Raw genomic sequence first — 19,450 nt, 5'->3', positions numbered from 1 at the left:
ATGCGTCTTGGCATGCTCTCTCCCAGTCTTTCACATTGCTGTTGGGTGACTTTATGCCAGTCCTGGTGCAAAAATTCAAGCAGCTCTGCTTTGTTTGATTGCTTGTGGCCATCCATCTTCCTCTTGATCACATTCCAGAGGTTTTCAATGGGGTTCAGGTGTGTGTATAAATATAGTCACCCCTCCCCCATCCCAGTTTAACTCTCAAAAAATCTGCTCACCTTAACAATAACGCGATGGGTGAATGACATGAGAAGATGTCAGAGGTGTCGCACAGAGATATTTTCAATGACTTTGTGTTGTCTCTTGGAGTTTCATGAGGACAATTGCATACAAGTACATCCATAGAGTGAAGGTAGGGTCTGTCTTTATGAATGAAATACTCTTGTTTTAAAATCTTCCCCTGCTCTGCTTCCAGTTTTTATGACATCCCATGAACACTTTAAAATACTCATGATAACTTTTGACAACTCTATAACCTGAAAATCCACTTCACAAGCTATTCAAACTTTGACATCAACACCATAGATATCTATGTAGAACCTGAACGGAAGTTCCGAGACAACATTTTCAAGATGGCTGCGCACAAGTTTCTCTGACGCATAAGGTCACTTTTTTTTTTTTTTTTACTGTGTGTGTGTGTGTGTGTGTGTGTGTGTGTGTTACACTGTTTATAAGAGATAGATTGAGGAATACTGAAGGGGTTTGGGCACAACTCCAAAAAAAATGGATGAGGTACAGGGGGTGGAATGAGGTCCCGGGTTTCTAAAGATCTGAGGTATGCGTTTAAGGGATAATTGTGTAACATTAACTGCATTTAATGACTTTTTTGTAAGTGTTTATTTTGTTTAAAAACAACATATGTCCTTTTTCATGAAATGTTATTGCGTGAAAACTCGTAATAGTTAGTATCTATGTTTCCAGGCTGTCGTAGTTTGTGGTGAATTTTTCTGTAGACAGAATAAAGAGAGGATGAAGCTGCAGCGCGTGCTTGATTCACTCGACACGCTACAGTCACAGTGCAAATTTCACGCCACATGTTGGAGTCACGTTTACAGTCGCAAGGGTTCAGCTGCACACCAATCAAAGGACGATATGCAAAACAAAGGGGCGGGTCTTGCATTGTTAAAGAGGTGATGATAAACGGTTATCCTGGATACAGCCATATAGGTCAGCACTAAAGGCGGAGCTACAGTTATAAACTCACGTTGCACTCTAGGCAATCAAATGTCCACAACAACAGAAACAAGGCTTGCTTTCACAAGTTAAGCGTCATTTCACACACGGGACTTAACGAGAAGCGGAACCTAAAGAGAAGTGCCTTTGGTAAGTCATGAAAAACGCGTGTTTTGTGCTGTAGTGTGTGTTTACGGAGGAGTCTCGTGTCTGGCATCGTTAATGAAGTGCTGCAGTCTATTCGTATGTGTAAACTGTTAACCATTACACAGCCTGCTACTGTTTTTGCCAATTGTTTTCAATATTAATATGTATTTTGCATTAAAACATAACTAACAAAACGTCAGGTGTTTTCATGCGACTCAGTGTGCTCTGCATCTTACACATTAATGGGTTTATTTGTTTTTCTTGATTTGTTTTTGATTTTCTCTCATTTACTCACCCTCATGCCATCCCAGATTTGTATGACTTTTTTCTGAACACAAAGATTTTTAGAAGAATAATTCAGCTCTTTTGGTCCATACAATGCAAGTGAGTGGTGGCCAGAACTTTGAAGCTTCAGAAAGCATATAAAGGCAGCATAAAAGTAATCCAGACTCCAGTGGTTAAATCCATATCTTCAGAAGTGATATGATGAGTGTGGGTGAGAAACAGATCAATATTTAAGTCATATCGCCACCTACTGGGCAGAGAGGAGAATTGATAATAAAAAAGGTCTTAAATATTTATCTGTTTCTCACCCACAGCTATCATATCATTTCAGAAGACATGGATTTAACCACTGGAGTCTTATGTATTACTTTTATGCCACCTTTATGTGCATTTTGGAGCTTCAAAGTTCTGGTCACCATTTAATTGCATTGTACTGACCAAAAGAGCTGAAATATTCTTCTTAAAATCTTTGTGTTCAGCAGAAGAAAGAAAATCATACATGCATGAGGGTGAGTAAATGATGAGAAAACTGTCATATTTGGGTGAACTATCCCTTTAATTGACATGACTCAAATGTACTCACATTACACTGGCCTGTTGTCTTTCAGGGTTTTGACTTTCCTTCATTTAATCCGGTGGCTCTATCCTGCTTTCAGTCGCTGCGCAGAAGGACTTACTATCAGACTGAACTCGAACAAACTAGACTGCCAGAGGAGATCCACCATGGGTAACAAACGGAAAGCATCCAATGATTTCGACAAAGATTCAGGTTTGCCACTCAACTTATTTCCTGGCATTGTGTGTTGTTTTTATATTGTGGATTTCTTTACCCCTACATGTCTTTCACTAATGCATTGATATGATTATAACAAATGCACCCATTGCCGAATATAATAATGAAATATAGTCAGTAATTAAATTGTTATATTGGTGTATAACTGCACATAATTGCTGCATCTTACCCTTAACAGTATATAAATATAGCCTAATCCTTCAAACCATAGATGCCAGTTCAGGATATTTCAGTGCTTTGGACCAGACAGACTTTGAAGACATGGGACCGACCAGTACTGCCTTCCACAGGATGAAGACATGTCCACAGGTGCCTTTTATTCCTGGCACACATCCAGGCATCTCTCCTATGATCGTAATGAAAAACGTTCTCCTCAAGCAGGTATTGTACACCAGGCTCATGCTGTCTGTTTGTTGTCACTTAACAACAATAGCTTCATTCCTCGGAATGTTTTAGTGTATGACACACATCTGTATCTGTCGCAGAGTTAAAGCTATATATGCGTAATGTGTTGGTAATAACAGCTCTTTACTGCAATTCTTTGGTTGAATACTGAGCTATTGCTCCTTAGAATCTATCGTTCACTATTTTATAAAACATGTCAATATACAGCTTGCCAAAGAGAAGATCTGTGAAACTGGTTAGGGAATACTATGTTTTTATACACATTGAATTGCTCAGGAAATAATATTAGACTGCCAGCCAGCTGCAAAAGGCAAAAGCACACCGACACTTCTATATTGTACATTGAAATCTATATCAAAAGCAGCTATTTATGAATAAGGTCTTTTGGAGATCAACCAATTAAAATTTTCATTCCCTTTCAGAAATGGGTTTGTTTAAAGCAGGCGATCGATCTGGTTTAGTTAAAGGAATGTTCTGTCTTCAGTACAAGTTAAGCTCAATTGACAGCATTTGTAGCATAATATTGATTACCACAGAAAATATTTTCAAATCGTCCCTCATGTTATTTCATGTTCATGTTATCGTGGCTACAGTAAGGCACTAACAATGGAAGTGAATGGGGCCAGTCCTTAAACATTAAAATACACAGTTTCAAAATTATAGCCACAAGACTTAAACATTATACACTCACCGGCCATCTGGCTGTTAACAAATGTGCTTAAATTCTACATAAAAGTAATACGAGAAAAAAAAAAGGCTTCTAAAGACGGTTCTGTTAACTTAAGTGTTGCACAGTAGCCTATACCTGTGCCATAGTACTGCCACAGACTACCACAGTGTTTTTCATTACAGTTGTGTGTACGGACCTAATGCTTATGCAGCGAGATGCTGAGGGAGAGCAAAGCATAGTCAAGACAAAACCGTCAAAGACCTTCACCTCTAGGGGCCGTTCACTCCGAACGTGTCCATCTTTTTTTTTTTTGTAAGCAAACGCTAGGTGGACGTCTTCAACCAATGCGCCGTTTTTCGCTGTATTTTCAGCGTCTCTTGCAGCAACAATGCATTTTCTTAGATGCTGTGTAAATTTAAAAGGAAATTCAACCTTTAAAATGTGCCTCGAGAAACTCGCGTGCTGTTTTTTTTTTTTCCGTTGCAGTGCGCCTGTTTTAGCCAAAGAATGTAAGTCATCATCAGTGTTTGGCGCACATCCAAAATTCAAATGCTTGATTTAGTATTCAAATCTATCTCCGAGAGCGTCTATCTGACGCATGTGTACATACTGCATAGACAAACATTTTAACTTGCGCAGACAAATTGCGTCTTCTGAGAGATTGACAAACTCAAATAAAAATCGAATACTGTCTAGAGTAGGCCACACTATTATACTACAATCTATTGTATTGTGATAATCAGAATATTATATTTATTATATACTTTAAAATATTCTGCATTAAATTCTTTTTTTAGGGGCTTTTCACAGCAAATATTGATATGCGATTAAATGCAATTATTTTGATTAATTAATCGCCACATCATGTAATTAATTTGATTAAAATTTGTAATTGATTGACAGCACTAAATTTTAGTTTTAATAAAATTGCTTATAGAGTTTACCGGTGTTGTGCCAAAATCAGATTCTACCTGATTGTTTACTTTCCCTAAGGCTTACCCCTACACCTACCCCTAACCATAACTGTACTAGGAGTCAGAATTTGGCATGACACCAACGTTGTGACATCATGGCAACGAAGTTGTAATATTGGATAGAACTTTACACTGTTAAGGTTAGTAAGTGATTTTATCACGCAAAAATCCTGTTTACACGTATAATGTTTACATCTTGTGGCTATACTTTTGAAACAGTGTTGATTTTAATGTTTATGGACTGACCTCTTTCACTTCCATTATAACCGCAATTTGTTTTAGTTTTTTTAAAATATATAAATGAGGGAAAATTTTAATTTTTAATTCAAATGCTGTCGCTTGAGCTTAACTCGTGTTGAACACGGAACATTTCTTTTAAGGTAAATGCCATTTTGAGGATGCTATTTCAAAGCTTATAACCTGCGAGCTAGACTGCTTCAGTGCACCCAATTCCAACCTGATCTAATAAAATCACGCTACTATAAGTACATTTTTGCAAAAAAAAATTTTATGTGCCTTGTTCTGCTTATCGCTGCAGTTTTCTGGTGAAAAAGGCGCACCAACAACAAGTTTTATTCACTTTCACTCTAATCACTAGTAAAATGGCTGATTGACACTTCATAAACACCCCTCACAATACTATCTTATGACACTGAAATACTTAGTATAACGCATGATTTCAAAGACAACAAATTTTAACGCTTGCATTACGGAACAAATTACATTGTCAAGCTTATTCAAGTTTGACATATGGGGCTTTTCCACTTCACGGTACGGCTCAACTCTGCTCGCTTTTTGCGGATTTTCCACTGTGGATAGTACCTGGTACTTTTTTTAGTACCACCTCGGTTGAGGTTCCAAGCGAGCCAAGCCAATACTAAATGTGACGTCAAAACCCTGCAGATCACTGATTGGTGTACATTTCACCTCTAAACTGCAGTGATGCATGTAATTAACCACGTAATTTATTTTTGCAAAAATGTTGCCATAATCACATCATTTTCATGAGATCAGACTGCTTTATTAATTAACTGATGCAAGTTTGTGGCTAATCAAAATGTTAATTTATTGAATTTGTTAATTCAAAATATGAGCGTTCCTTGGAACAGCCTGTAAAGCTAAAGAGCATGTGTCATTTTGAAAAACTGCTCATTGATAATTCTTCTTCCAGCCTAACTCTATGGCTCCTGCATTAAAACACTGGACCTTAAACCCTTCACTAGATGTGGTTCCTCAATCTCCACTTGTTTTCCTCCAGCCAGTCATTCCCACTGGTGACTGCACCCCCCAAAGATCTGACAAGCAGAAACATTCCAGAAGGCATGTTCCCATGCAAAGCACCTTTCCAAAGATTGCCCCACACCCTGCACAAGGGTTTGCAGTCGACCTGGGTCCCAGTGCCATCAATAAAAAGTCAAACCACAGCCACAGTGGAAGACATCAACAACGCAGTCATGGTGATAAAACTTTCCAGAGTTCCTCTTTGAAGCACGATGAGACATTTGAGGGTTATAGTGTCGACACCAATGCTGTCTCTTGGGGAGAAGTTAGTCAAACTGTCCCAGACATGAGTGAGAAAAACATCCCATCCAAGCTTTCTGATTCTCAGGAGCCTCATACCACTACTTCACCATTCTCGCTTTGCTCTGACTCATTCCTCACTTCATCACCTCAAAAGTGTCCCAGTGCAACAGTCACTGAGAGTTGTGATGCGGAGAACATCTCAGAGGCCCATTCTCCAAACTTCTGCAAACACAAGCGCTTCTGCAACACATACAATATTTTGAATAGGTCAGGGTTGCTGGGCATCACACTGCGTACCAAGGAGCTTATTCGACAAAACAAACGTTCCCAGGCCCAACTTAAGAGCCTGCAAGCTCAGACTGACCTCTTTTTGGAGGCCATTTGTAGTGGAGACCCCAAAGTCTGGACCAGATTGCAGCTAACCCTCCAGAACTCTGGAGACGGCGAGCTGAAAGCGATGGAATCATTAGTGGACTCTGTAAGGGATGCAGGAGCAGACAACACATCTGTTGGTTGTGTGGTGTAGTAGAAGGTTTACATTTTGTATTGTCTTGGCCAGACATTATGAAGTAAATAATTTTTCAAATCGGTTACTTGGCAGATTTAGTCATGGATCATTTAGAATATAACTTGACCAGTTTCTTACTTTTTTTCAGTTGGAAACTTCAAAGACTCTTGTTTAAAGGTAGTTGTAACTCCATGTGTCTCTATTTTGAGAAATATTAAGGCCTAAAGATGCCATGGGCATTGTGCTATTTTTATTTCAGATTTGTTTTACAGATTTGGCTAGTATTTAAGTTATAATTTATTTGGTCAGAATTGCTTATGCAGCAGCAGTGAAAGTGACAAAGAAAATAAATTCTGCACAGTTGGGTGGGTTCTAAACTGTGTAAATACACACAACTTATAAACTTACTTTATGGGCCCAAAGTTTGGAGAATGATATAGCTGCAGGCAGAGCTCCAGAAAGGGGTGGGAGCTCCAAGCCATCAGCAAAGATATAGGGAGCCCCTAACCTAACACTTTCCCTGACCCTAACTGTGAGTGGAAGTGACACCCCCTTTTGGAGTTGGCGCAACCCCCCTTTAGAGTAACCCTGCCCCTTCTGAAGTTACCCCACCCTCTTTTGGATATTCTGCCCCAGTTTAGAGATCTCCAGCCTGCAGCTATACCTACATGAATGTCCGGAAAAACTGGCTAATGAAACCATATCTAATAAATGCCTTTGACAAATCACAAATGTGTGTGTGTGTGTGTATGCTTTAACCTTAATTGGTTACACTTAAGAATGATGGTGTATTTGTTAACATAAATAAATGCATTAGGTATCATGAGTTAAAAATGAACAATAATCATATACAACATCTATTAATATTGGTTCATTTATAAAAATACAACTGTTTATTCTAACAATTCATAATGCATGAACTAATGTTAACAAATACAAGTTCTAATTAAAAAATATGTATATGTTGAAATTAACATTAACCAATATTAATAAGTGCTTAAAAATGTATTGTTTGTTAACTAATGTAGTAAACTAATGTTAATAAATACATCCTTATTGTAAAGTTTTACCCCTTGATGTTAAGAGGATTATACATATGTGCACAATGCTCATCAAATGCTTTTTAACTTCAAAATGTATTAATGTATTATATAAAGTGCATATTTGAAACTTGTAAAAATTTGTTTGTACTTAAAATTATTTGTATGTAATGGCAAGCCAAGTTATATTATTACTTTGTTCTCAAATGAATCTCCAATAGTAAATGTTCTTGTTACTTGTATTTACTATTGGTAAGACCAATGGACTTTGAGAGTAAGAGTATAACTTTTGTGTGGGTCAGGGCGTATTTTAAATAGCATTTGTGTGGTGATTGGTTTTTTGTTTTTTTCTTGTTCTTCTTATGGTAGTTTACATTTTAACAAAGATTGTGAGTTATCTGAGCAGATAGGCAAATGCACAGGTTTGCATTTTTAATAGCACAGTTATTTCTGCAGCAATCTGCTACACTGCATGCATATAGACTGGTCATTGTGTTTGGGAATGCAGGTTAATAATAAGCCTTTACGAGAGAGGTCAGGTTTGCTATTTACTTGTTGAGTAATGAATGCACTATATGTGATATATGTGGTAAAAGTGTACATTTGTTCTGTGAATTTTACATTGTTTTTGGGGACTTTTTGAGTTGTTGTATACTGAAATGTGTTTGAATTTGCTTATCACAAATAAAAACACACTGTCTTGATCTATCAGAAGAACAGTGATGCTGAATGACACCTATTTGCAGTAGAAATCTATGCAATAGCCTTGTTTATCATTAGTGTTGTACTGAAGTGCAGTTTTGTATTCTATAAGTGTCATTTGACTTTTTATGTGCCTTTAAAAGTAAAGGCATTTTAAATATATGTTGGTCACATGTGCCATATGAAAGTTTGGTAACAACCTAGATTTATAAATAAATCACAGAACACTATGCTTAGTACTAAAAATATACGCCTTATTTTTTCATGCCAAATACACATGCAGTACCATTTTTTAAATTGCAAACAGCATAACTAAACCAATACACAAACAACTTGGTCTTCTTTATTAATGTGGTTAAAAATTAATATATTATACAGTAACCTCTGGAATAGCTATGATAATGTAATTAAAAATAAAATGGCTATGGAAAAAAAAACAAGCAGTTTTTGAACAAATCAACCAAGCACAGAAACCCAATCCGGTCAAGATATACATGAAGAGTTTGGATGTTTTGATTAGTTATGATTCTCCTTTCAAGGGATGTTAAGGGCCAGGTTTCAGAGCATCACATGGTTGAGAGCGAAGCAATCATAATTGCGCACTTACAATAATTGAAACGTTTACATGAAACTTAATCGCGTATTGCTGTTTTATAAAAGGGTTTCTACTGCAGAACAGTGATGTGACCCTTCATTATTACTAATTACTTTGTACGTTTCTTGATGGGTGCTCATCATTTAATAATCACTGCTTCAACTGTTTTGCAAATCACCACGACTATTTGCTAATCTGTAGCGATTTAGGGCAAAGTGGACATATTTCAGTGTGACAATACATTTGAAATACAATAAAGTCTTATAAATAATACATAAAACAGTGCTGGGTAAGTTACTTAAAAATAGTAATCGATTACAAATTACTTCTATGGAATTGTAATCAGATTACTTTACTAATTACTTTATTGAAAAAGTAATAACATTACGAATTACTTTAATTTTAAGTTACTTTCTAAATACCTTTTCCGCTCATCGTATTCAAAATAATGTCTATATTTCTTCCTTGTTCATTGTTACACACAAGTCAAACACTCCATCACAATGACTCGTACAGGACCATAATTAATATATTCTACATAAATAATATATTAGAAATAAGCATAACCCTATAATGTCCTTAAAAGTAGTTATATTTATTGAAAGTCAGTAACTGAAATCTGATCACAAGAATTTTAATATTTTGTTTTATTTTTTCCTCTTTTTTCACCCAATTTGGAATGCCCAATTCCCAGTGCGCTTTTGAGTCCTTGTAGTTGTGTAGTGATTCGCCTCAATCCAGTCCGGGTGGCGGAGGATGTATCTCAGTTGCCTCTGCGTCTGAGACCATCAACCCGTGCATCTCATCCGCGCTCAACTCACCATGCACCCCACCGAGAACGAACCACATTATAGTGTCCACGAGGAGGTTACCCCATGTGACTCTACCCTCCCTAGCAACCGGGCCAATTTGGTTGCTTAGGAGACCTGGCTGGGGTCACTCAGCACACCCTGGGATTCGAACTAGCGAATTCCAGGGGTGGTAGCCAGCGTCTTTACCACTGAGCTACCCAGGCCCCCTGATTACAAGAATTTAAATTGTAATGCATTCCACAACTTTTTTGGGCTAAAACATAATTAGATTACAGTAACTAATTACTTTGTTATTGGATTACTTCCAACACTGACAATAAAGTATGTTAAAACATATGCCACAATCCCAATCAATATGTGGCAGTCAACCTAAACAAGTTTAGCTCCAATTGCTTACTAATCTTCTCTGTGTAAAGTTATATCCAATATAACAACTTCGTTGCCATGACGATGTAATGGTGAGATCCATGCAAGCAATTTTTTTCACACTAAAATCATGTTGACATGAACATTGCGTGCCCAATTATTAGGCAAATTGTATTCCTCAGGATTAATTTTATTGTTGAACAAACACAATGCTCTCAGTCAATCCAAAATGCCATTGAACCTCAAACCTGAATGATTAACAAAGAAAAAGTGAGTTATGACTTTCTCAGGGGAATATATAAGTGTGCATTATTATTAGGCCACTATTAGTGTGCACAATTATTAGGCAACTAAATTACAAAAAGAATTAGAGTAGGTGCAACAAATAAGTAACACAAAATGACAATTAAATAACATTTTTGACCTTTCAAAAATATTCAGGGACCAATATAGCCACCCTTCTTTTCAATAACTGCCATGAGCCTTCCATCCATGGAGTCTGTCAGTTTCTTGATCTGTTCACGATCAACTTTCACTGAACCAGCAACCATAGCCTCCCAAATGCTGTTCAAAGAGGTGTATTGTCTTCCCTCACTGTAAATCTCATGTTTGAGAAGGGCCCACAAGTCATTATTTGGGTATCTTTGAGGCCCTTGCTGGCAAGCCAAGCAGTGGAGTACTTGGATGCATGTGATGAAGCATTGTCCTGCATAAAGATCATGGCCTTCTTGAATGCTGAGGACTTCTTCCTGTACCACTGCTTGAAGAAAGTACTTTCCAGAAACTGGCAATAGGTTTGAGAGTTGAGTTTCAGTCCACCTTCCACTCAAAAAGGTCCAACTACCTCATCCTTAATGATAGCAGCCCATACCAGTACCCCTCCTCATCCTTGCTGGCACCTGACTCGAAGTGGTGCCCTGTGTCCATTAGTGATCCAGCCATAGGCCCATCCATCTGGTCCATCAAGAGTCACTCTCATTTCATCTGTCCATTAAACCTTTGAAAAATCTGTCTTCATGTATTTCTTTGCCCAATCTTGACGCTTCAGCTTGTGAATATATTCAGTGGTGGTCGTGTTTCAGCCTTCTTGACCTTGGCCATGTCTCTGAGCCCTTGACACCTTGTACTTCTGGACACTCCAGGTAGGTTGCAGTTCTGTAATATGGTAGCATTGGAGGATAATGGGTTCCTGGTATCTTCATGTTTAATTCTTCTCAAGTCTTTTGCAGTTAATTTGCGCCTTTTCTTTTCCATGCGTTTTTTGCACCCCAGTTGACTATTCGCAACAAAACGTTTGATTGTCCAGTGGTCACGCCTCAACAGTTTAGCTATTTCAAGAGTGTTGCATCCGTCTGAAAGGCATTTTACAACATTTGACTTTTCAGAGTCAGTTAAATCTCTTTTTTGGCCCATTTTACCTGAGGTAATGAAGCTGCCTAATAATTATGCACACCTTGATATAAGGTGTTATTCACTTTCGTCACACCCTCCCTCATTACACAAATACATACCACCTGAAAAGGATTGAATCCAATAAGCATTCAAGTTTATATGGTTTGGAGTAGGAAAATGTGCATGGAAATAATGATAAGATCAGAATACTCACTTGCCTAATAATTGGGCACGCAGTGTATAATGGTTATATCTTGTTGCTATAATTTAGAATAAAAAAATATTTTAATGTTTACGGACTGGCCCTATCGAATAACTGTGACCACAATTTTTGCTTTTTTTTTTTTTTTTAATAAATGAGAGCTTTACTTATATTGAACCAGGAACATTCCTTTAAGTTAAACTATAAACTATATGTGTAAGGGATAATTCATGGCTAGGTGTTCGTTAAATGACTTTAAATGCACGATGTGGAGGCGAAGAACCACCCGACGCGAAGTGCATACCTAGCCATGGATTATCCCGCTTATACCATGGTCACTTGCCAGAATTGATTAGTTACAGCTGCAATATATTTCCTGCAGTGCAAAGTTTGACTGGAAGAATAAAAAATAACGGTTAATTTTATCTAAGGGACGATCTGCAGCTTCGCCAGTTCTAAATCAGATGCTGAGAAAAAGTAGTGCAACCATTCACTTGGTCAAAACTGTGAATTTAAATGCACAATCCAGAAATAATAATATACACAGAATGTAGAGGGGTTGGCACTCCAGAGAAAATGTATTATTTAATTTTTATTCATTGTCATTTTCACATTAAAGTGGAAAAACTGACATTACAAACGTGGCAGTGACAGTAAAAGTAGCACTTACTGTATAATAAGGGGAAAACCATTCAAAACACTCTGGAACCTGCAGATTTGGACCTCTGAGTCATCGGTACGGTACCCATCAAGGCTGCACAATTGACAGAATTAATGAAATCGCTATTTGTCCCTGCACGGTAGCGCTTCACCGCAAAAATGCATTTACTGCGTTTTGCAAACAAACAGCGCTTCATCTTCAGCGTTTGAGTCAGAGATGTGTGAGCGTGGAGGGGGGCCTCTAGTGGCTATAAGCGGCACTTCAGCACATAACATACACAACACATTACAGTTTCAGTTGTCTTGCATCGCCTTGCTGGACAGCCAAAGACGCATTTAATAGGTCCTGATTTCAATCTCTCACCCTCCGTGCAAAACAAGTGGAATTCCATTATATTAGCTATGCTGATAAAAGTTGTTAGGAAATTTTCACTCTGCTTGCTCTGTAATGTTATGTTGCTATGGTTACAAACAGCGCATTAATATCAAACGGTGATTAAAACTGACCGGAACAACCGGTGCATCCAACGGTTTGAACTGCACACATTCCGGCCAATCAGAATCGAGTATTAGCACAGACCATGGTATAAATATCTATATATGCTGTATATATAGTATATACACTCACTGACCACTTTATTAGGTACACCTGTACAGCTACATATTCATGTGATTATCTAATCTGCCAATCGTGTGGCAGCAGTGCAATGCATAAAATCATACAGAAACAGGTCAGGAGCTTCAGTTAATGTTCACATCAACCATCAGAATGGGGAAAAAATTGTGATCTCTGTGATTTGGACCGTGGCATGATTGTTGGTGCCTGACGGGCTGGTTTGAGTAACAGACCTCCTTTTCTGATGTTACGGCAGCTAATCACTGCTGCACAGAACTAGGGCTCGAACTGAGTTTCAACACAGTGCTGATAGATAGGGGTGCACCGATCATGATTTTTCATGGCTGATTCCAATACCGATTATTTTCTTTGTTTAAGCAACAGACAAGAAAGAATGAAAGAGTTCATCAAAAAGATGTTTATTTGCTCTTTTACAGGCCAAACTGGCCATAAATGAAAAAATATCTGTAGCTATGTGAAATTAGAGGCAACAACTGCATATTAAGCACTACTGGTACACCGATCAGGAAATTTGAGGCCGATACAATCTCCGATTGTTTTAACACTAAGATCGGCTGATACCGATTTTTTTTTAAAGTGCCCTTAGCTACACTTTTGCAAGTTATATTGTGCTGTTATACTGTATGCTTATTCCCCACACAGTAAACATTATTGTAGGTAACATGAACTAATGAACTTAATGTTAGTTACAACATATATTAATACATTTTAAAAATCAAAAGTTGTATTAGTAACATTAATGCACTATGAACTAACATGAACTAATAATGAACAATTGTATTTTTATTAACTAACATTGATTAATAAATGCTGTAAAAATATATTGTTCATTGTTTGTTCATGATACCTAATGCATTAACTAATGTTAAAGAATTGAACCTTTTTATAAAGTTACCAAAATTACATTAAAATTACATTAATTGTGAATTGTTAACATTTATTTGTTTTGAAACAGTTATGAATTTGGTTATGAATAGCTCTGCTGTCAATATCAAAAGGTCATTGTGACATACTGGTAAGCAGTAAAAACAATGAGAGCATCACACACAGCAGAGATATGTTCAAAAATAAGAAAAATAGATCCATTACAAGCTCTAAAACTGCTCCAGTGAGAAATCATTAATATCTATGATTTGTTTACTGTCTTTAGCGTTTTGCTGTAACACAAATCACTAATTATTAAGCAAATGCGTGAAGATGCTGTGCCGTTATAGTCCAAATGTAATTGCTGTGATTATGTGGTAATGTGAACAACATTAATCTGATTTAAATTGGGATCCTCACAGAATAGCACTGAGATGAGTGACTGACGAGATATAGAGAGCACCTGGAGAGCGCGCATGTTTGATTGGCACCGTGAGTGAGCATACTGAAAGGAGTGAAGCTGGAAGTGCTCATGATTGCTCAAACAGTCTCTATCGCTCAACACAACGTCTGATTGTCACGACTTACGTTACATCACGTATACTCAGATTTGTATATGCATTTTTATTTGTTGTTTAATTCGTTTTTAAACCTGTTAGCAGTCTCTTTATCCTCTCCGTGCTCACAGTGCAGCGAGTCAGAATTACTACCGTAATGACTATAGAAAATGGGCAACTTAATATTCATACATGTGTAATTCTTACACATTTTTAAAAACAAACCGGCATATTCATCTAAATTACATCATGTCTGAAAGTTTACATTCGTGAATGTTTAGAATTGCCAACAATTCACCCTCCAGAGGCCACACTGTCATGCATCAGAGCTGAGAAAGCGCTCATTCATTACAGTAGCAGTGTATGTGTGATTCCCTGCATGCTGCAAAAAAGATCGGCCCTAAATCTAGGCACAATCGGCCGATAGCCGATCACGGATTTAAGAATATTGGCCGATTCCGATCGGTGCACACCTACTGATAGACATTGATATGGGTAGTACATTACCACATCTTTACGTAACACTCTCCTAATTTGTGCAGTGATGACAGAAACCCACTAAAAAGGTAGATCAGCTGGGCTTACACAACTTTAATGAATTGAAGCCCTTATCACACATAACAATACAGGTCAAATTATAATGAACACAACGATATGGCAAAAAGTGAGTCTTCAGGTCTTTAGTCATGTTTGTGGTCATGGTAGACTTGCCAGTTCCCAGGTATGGTCTCAACAGTCTGTACTGGCAGGAAAAGGCCCAGAGCCCATTGTGAACCAAAAACGTCACTCAGGTTGGCCCGCCAGGTACCACGACACTCTGACAATTGACCTTTTTGCAGCTCACACCAGGTCTGCCCTCGGGCCACTAGTAGAAGCTGTTGACAGCAGAAGCCAGCACTCACAAGCCCTATACCCAGCCAGACATAAAGCATTATAACCAGAAAGAATTGAAGACCTGAAATCAAACCTGGAAGGAGGAAAAGAAAGAGAATTGTTCTCACCAAAGGTTTATAGTAGTTCAGCCAAAAATGAAAATTCTGTCAAACCCTTATAACTTTCTTTCTTCCATGGAACACAAAAGTCGAAATTCTTTTCCATGCAATTACAAAGAATCTGAATGGGCACTGAAGCTTTCAAGCTTAAAAAAAATGTCTAAAAATCATCATAAAAGTGGTACATGGGTGAATGACTTGTCACATGATACTTTTTTGTTTTGTTTTTTGTAGGGATCGATTAAGTTATTTAAAAACACACTAAAGGAATATTCTGGGTTCAATCCAAGTGAAGCTCAACTGACAGCTCTTACAACAGAAGTGAATGGGGTCAGTCCATAAGCATTAAAATACATACTGTTTCAAAAGTATAGCCACAAGATGTTAACACTATATGTGTTAATGACTCTAGAGTGATAAAATCTGTTTTACATAACTGTAATGTGATTAAATTGCTTATACGGTTTACCCGCATTGCATCGTTTTGCTAAGCAAGTTGTAATATTTGATGTAACGTTACGCAGATCAGATTATTAAGTGATTTTATGATGCTAAAATCATGTTAACATTTATAATGTTTACATCTTGTGGCTATACTTTTGTATTTTATTGTTTATGGACAGGCCTCATTCACTTCCAGTGTTACTTGATGGTTATGCCACTTGACAATTTAAAGCTAATAAATCCATTTTTTTATTTTATTTTTTATTAAATTCTATCAAATAGATGTTGTTTTTTTTTTATGTTTCGCATTTCAATCACCTTGAACAACCTTATTTGTCAATGACCCACATACGACTTGTGCACTCTTGTCTTCTGTGTTTGAAATAAACCTAAATGTAAGTCTTTATTCTCCTTTAGTGTTCCACAGAAGAAAAGCATACAGGTGTGGAATGACATGAGGGTGAGTAAATGTTGACAGGATTTCCATTTTTGAGTGAACTTTTCCTGTACGAGGGAGGGAAGAAAACAGGCAAGTCTCAGGCAAAGCTGAATCAAACTTACCAAGGAAGAAATAGCCTGTGGACAGGGGCAAAAGTGTGAGGAATGTCAATGGGTTTTCAAAAGAAATGGAGTACTCTATTGTGAAATAGGCCACCCCAATTACCAAGGAGTACAGGCAACAACAGGACGTATAGATGCTGAACATAATAAAGTAACGCATGTTCCTATTCCCAATACAATTTCCTGTGAAAAAGCAATGGTGGTCCCGTTTAAGAATCACCTTCTTACACACTTTACAGAAGTGGCGTCCATTCAAGAGGTAGTGCGCATCTATTCTGTCTGAGCAGTCCGGTGAACAGACCGGAATAACGGTCTCATTGGCACTCTCAGACGGGTACCATATAGTCATAGTGTAATTACCCAGAGCATTCCCCAGGAGGAACAGAAAGACGGCAGTGTGGACCAGCATGGTGGGACTTAACGCTACACCTGGGGTTTGGAAAATAGTGGGCATGAACAGGAGGAAGTAGAGGGCGAATGTGACCACGGTGGCAGTGTAGAAGTATGCAGGGGCAATCACGTTGAGTAGTCGAAGTTTAACCATCCTGAACAACAAAGCCTGTTAAATTAATGAAAGAATATGTTAAACAATAACACCATTTATCGCATAGATTGTAGCTCATATTATCTGGACATGAGCAAAATATGATTAGTTGTACTTGGCATAAAATCCTACATTTCATCTAAGCTTCAGTCTTATCAAGTTATTATCACAAATGCGACCAAAAATAACTGATTACGACAACCATTTAAAATCTAGTTGCTCTTGGCAACAGTCTGGTTGTGTGAGTTCATATGTGGTTTCGTCCGATATTTACATTTATGCATTTGGCAGATGCTTTTATCCAAAGCGACTTACAGTGCACTTATTACAGGGACAATCCCCCTGGAGCAACCTGGAGTTAAGTGCCTTGCTCAAGGACACAATGGTGGTGGCTGTGGGGATTAAACCAACAACCTTTTGCTTACCAGTTCAGTGCTTTAGTTCACTATGCCACCACCACTCCCAAGATATCATCTTGTGAGTTACTGAATAGATCTTTAGAGCGTGCACCAGTGTGTCTTGCGCCACTTTTCACCCGTTCTGTTGTGATGAGTTTGCTGCACGCAACAACAAACCCAGCGCGAGAGAGTCGTGACCAAATGACTCTTTTGAACGGGTCTTTTTCATGAATCACCCGAAAAGAACTGAAGGTGTGAACTCAGGATAGCAGTTTGAATCAAGAGTCATTTTCTCAGCGAATCATCCATCAGTGAGCTCACAACTGGGAGCGCAGACATTTCAAAATAGGAGTCCCATGTGTATTTCGGGCTTCTTTATAATGTGAGATCCAGCTTTTGAAACTTAGGACAATTGAGGGACTCAGACACAATTATTATACAAGGTGCAAACATTAATTGATGCTTTAAGAAGGCAACACTTAAAGCAACACTTAAAGCACACATATGCATACTATGCTTTATGTAAATATCTGCTTATGCAGATTTTGAAGGGCATTACTAAATAAAAAAATAAAAAAAATTTTAATCTCTTATAAACTGTTCAGCCACAACATTAAAACCACCTGCCTAATATTGTGTAGGTCCCCCCTACACAATATTTTCACATATTTTCACACACAACAGTCTCTAGAATTTACTCTGAATGGTGCCAAAAACAAAAAACATCCAGTGAGCGGCATCTCTGTGGATGGAAACACCTTGTTGATGTGAGAGCTCAACAGAGAATGGCCAGACTGGTTCGAACTGACAAAGTCTACGGTAACTCAGATAACAGCTCTGTACAATTTTGGTGAGAAGATTGTCATCTCGGAATGCTATTCTGAGATGCGGGTTGGCGGTGTCTTGGTGGCACGAGAGGGACCTACACAATATTAGGCAGGTGGTTTTAATGTTGTGGCTGAACGGTGTATATGTATAAAATATGAAAGGGGTGTGAACATTGATGAGACAAAAAGGAATGCAAACTTGCGTATCTTCTCAACTATATATACTGTTTGTTAAACCTCCGATTAATGGGTTATCAGCTGTCTTCCTTTTCTTCTGCTTTCTATCTTGTTTCTGAACAACAATCTAAATCTAGCAACTATATGATTTGGCAACTAAAAACAGCCATTTGGCCACTAGTAATATTTTTTAGTCTGGAGCCCTGGCCATATAGCATATTTCACATTGGTGACTTTACCATTCCACTTTAAAACCTATACACGATTAAAGGGATGGTTAATCTAAAAATTTTAATTATCTCAACTTTTACTCACCGTCATGCCAATCCAGATGTGTATGACTTTCTTTCTACTGAACACAACAAAAATCTGAGTTCAGTTTGTCAATTTTTTTGAAGTTTGTCAAACTTTCACTTTCACATTCTTCTTCTTTTGTTTTTGCCAATTCACATTCTTTGTGAATATCGCCACCTACTGGGCAGGGAGGAACATTTATAGTAAAAAGGACTTGCACATTGATCTGTTTCTCACCCACACCTATCATATATCGCTTCTGAAGATATAGATTTAACCACTGGAGTCGCGTGGATTACTTTTATGCGGCCTTTAAATGCTTTTTGGAGCTTCAAAGTTCTGGCCACCATTCACTTGCACTGTATGGACCTTCAGAGCTGATATTTCTTCTAAAAATCTTCATTTGTGTTCAGCAGAAGAAAGTCATACACATTTGGGATGTCATGAGGGTGAGTAAATGATGAGAGGATTTTCATTTTGAGGTGAACTATCATTTTGAGGTGAACTACATTGTAACATGACTAAAAAATGTCGATGTCAGACAAAACACTCAGTGATAGAAAGATGTAAAATGCTTTGATGCAGTTTATGCATTGCATATCACAACATTTTGCAAAGCCTAAGTCATGTCACAACATGTTTTAATTTGACAGTTTGTATGCAGGGTTATGTTTTAGATAAACATATTGAATTAATATAAAGCCTATAGCATCATATGTGTGAACAGAATGAGGATGTTGCTCGATAATTACCTGACGCCGGCTAAATCATACGAACCGTTGTTTCAGCCCCGGAGCGCATCCCTTACTCGCGCAGACTGCACATAAACACAGCGCTCAATTCATTCTGTAAACTCAAATCTGTTATAATTCTCATCGCCGTTATATATTATGTATCCATTTGC

General features: G+C 37.8%; 2 protein-coding genes across 4 annotated transcripts in view; one reads left to right on the top strand and one right to left on the bottom strand.

Moving 5' to 3' along the window:
* Positions 1-8,257, top strand: part of LOC127454857 (uncharacterized) — a 26,876-nt gene extending 18,619 nt beyond the window's left edge. The window contains exons 10-12 of one of the 3 annotated variants that reach the window (XM_051722334.1): positions 2,265-2,377; positions 2,613-2,782; positions 5,622-8,257. In XM_051722334.1, coding sequence (XP_051578294.1) covers positions 2,265-2,377; positions 2,613-2,782; positions 5,622-6,500 — 1,162 coding nt within the window. In that variant the 3' untranslated portion in view covers positions 6,501-8,257. Of the gene's footprint in view, positions 1-2,216; positions 2,378-2,612; positions 2,783-5,621 lie in introns of all 3 variants that reach the window. The other 2 variants (XM_051722335.1, XM_051722333.1) reach the window with 2 other exon arrangements.
* LOC127454880 (palmitoyltransferase ZDHHC22) lies at positions 6,081-19,450 on the bottom strand. The gene is made up of 5 exons (XM_051722374.1): positions 19,299-19,450; positions 16,307-16,865; positions 12,262-15,276; positions 6,339-6,450; positions 6,081-6,214 (listed from the first exon to the last, which is right to left on the bottom strand). The coding sequence occupies exons 2-3, from the start codon at positions 16,848-16,850 to the stop codon at positions 14,990-14,992; spliced, it is 831 nt and encodes a 276-aa protein (XP_051578334.1). The 5' UTR covers positions 16,851-16,865; positions 19,299-19,450; the 3' UTR covers positions 6,081-6,214; positions 6,339-6,450; positions 12,262-14,989.

This window comes from Myxocyprinus asiaticus, chromosome 17 (genome assembly GCF_019703515.2).
Source record: "Myxocyprinus asiaticus isolate MX2 ecotype Aquarium Trade chromosome 17, UBuf_Myxa_2, whole genome shotgun sequence".
Taxonomy (NCBI): Eukaryota; Metazoa; Chordata; class Actinopteri; order Cypriniformes; family Catostomidae; genus Myxocyprinus; species Myxocyprinus asiaticus.
This window is presented reverse-complemented; position numbering and strand designations above follow the sequence as displayed.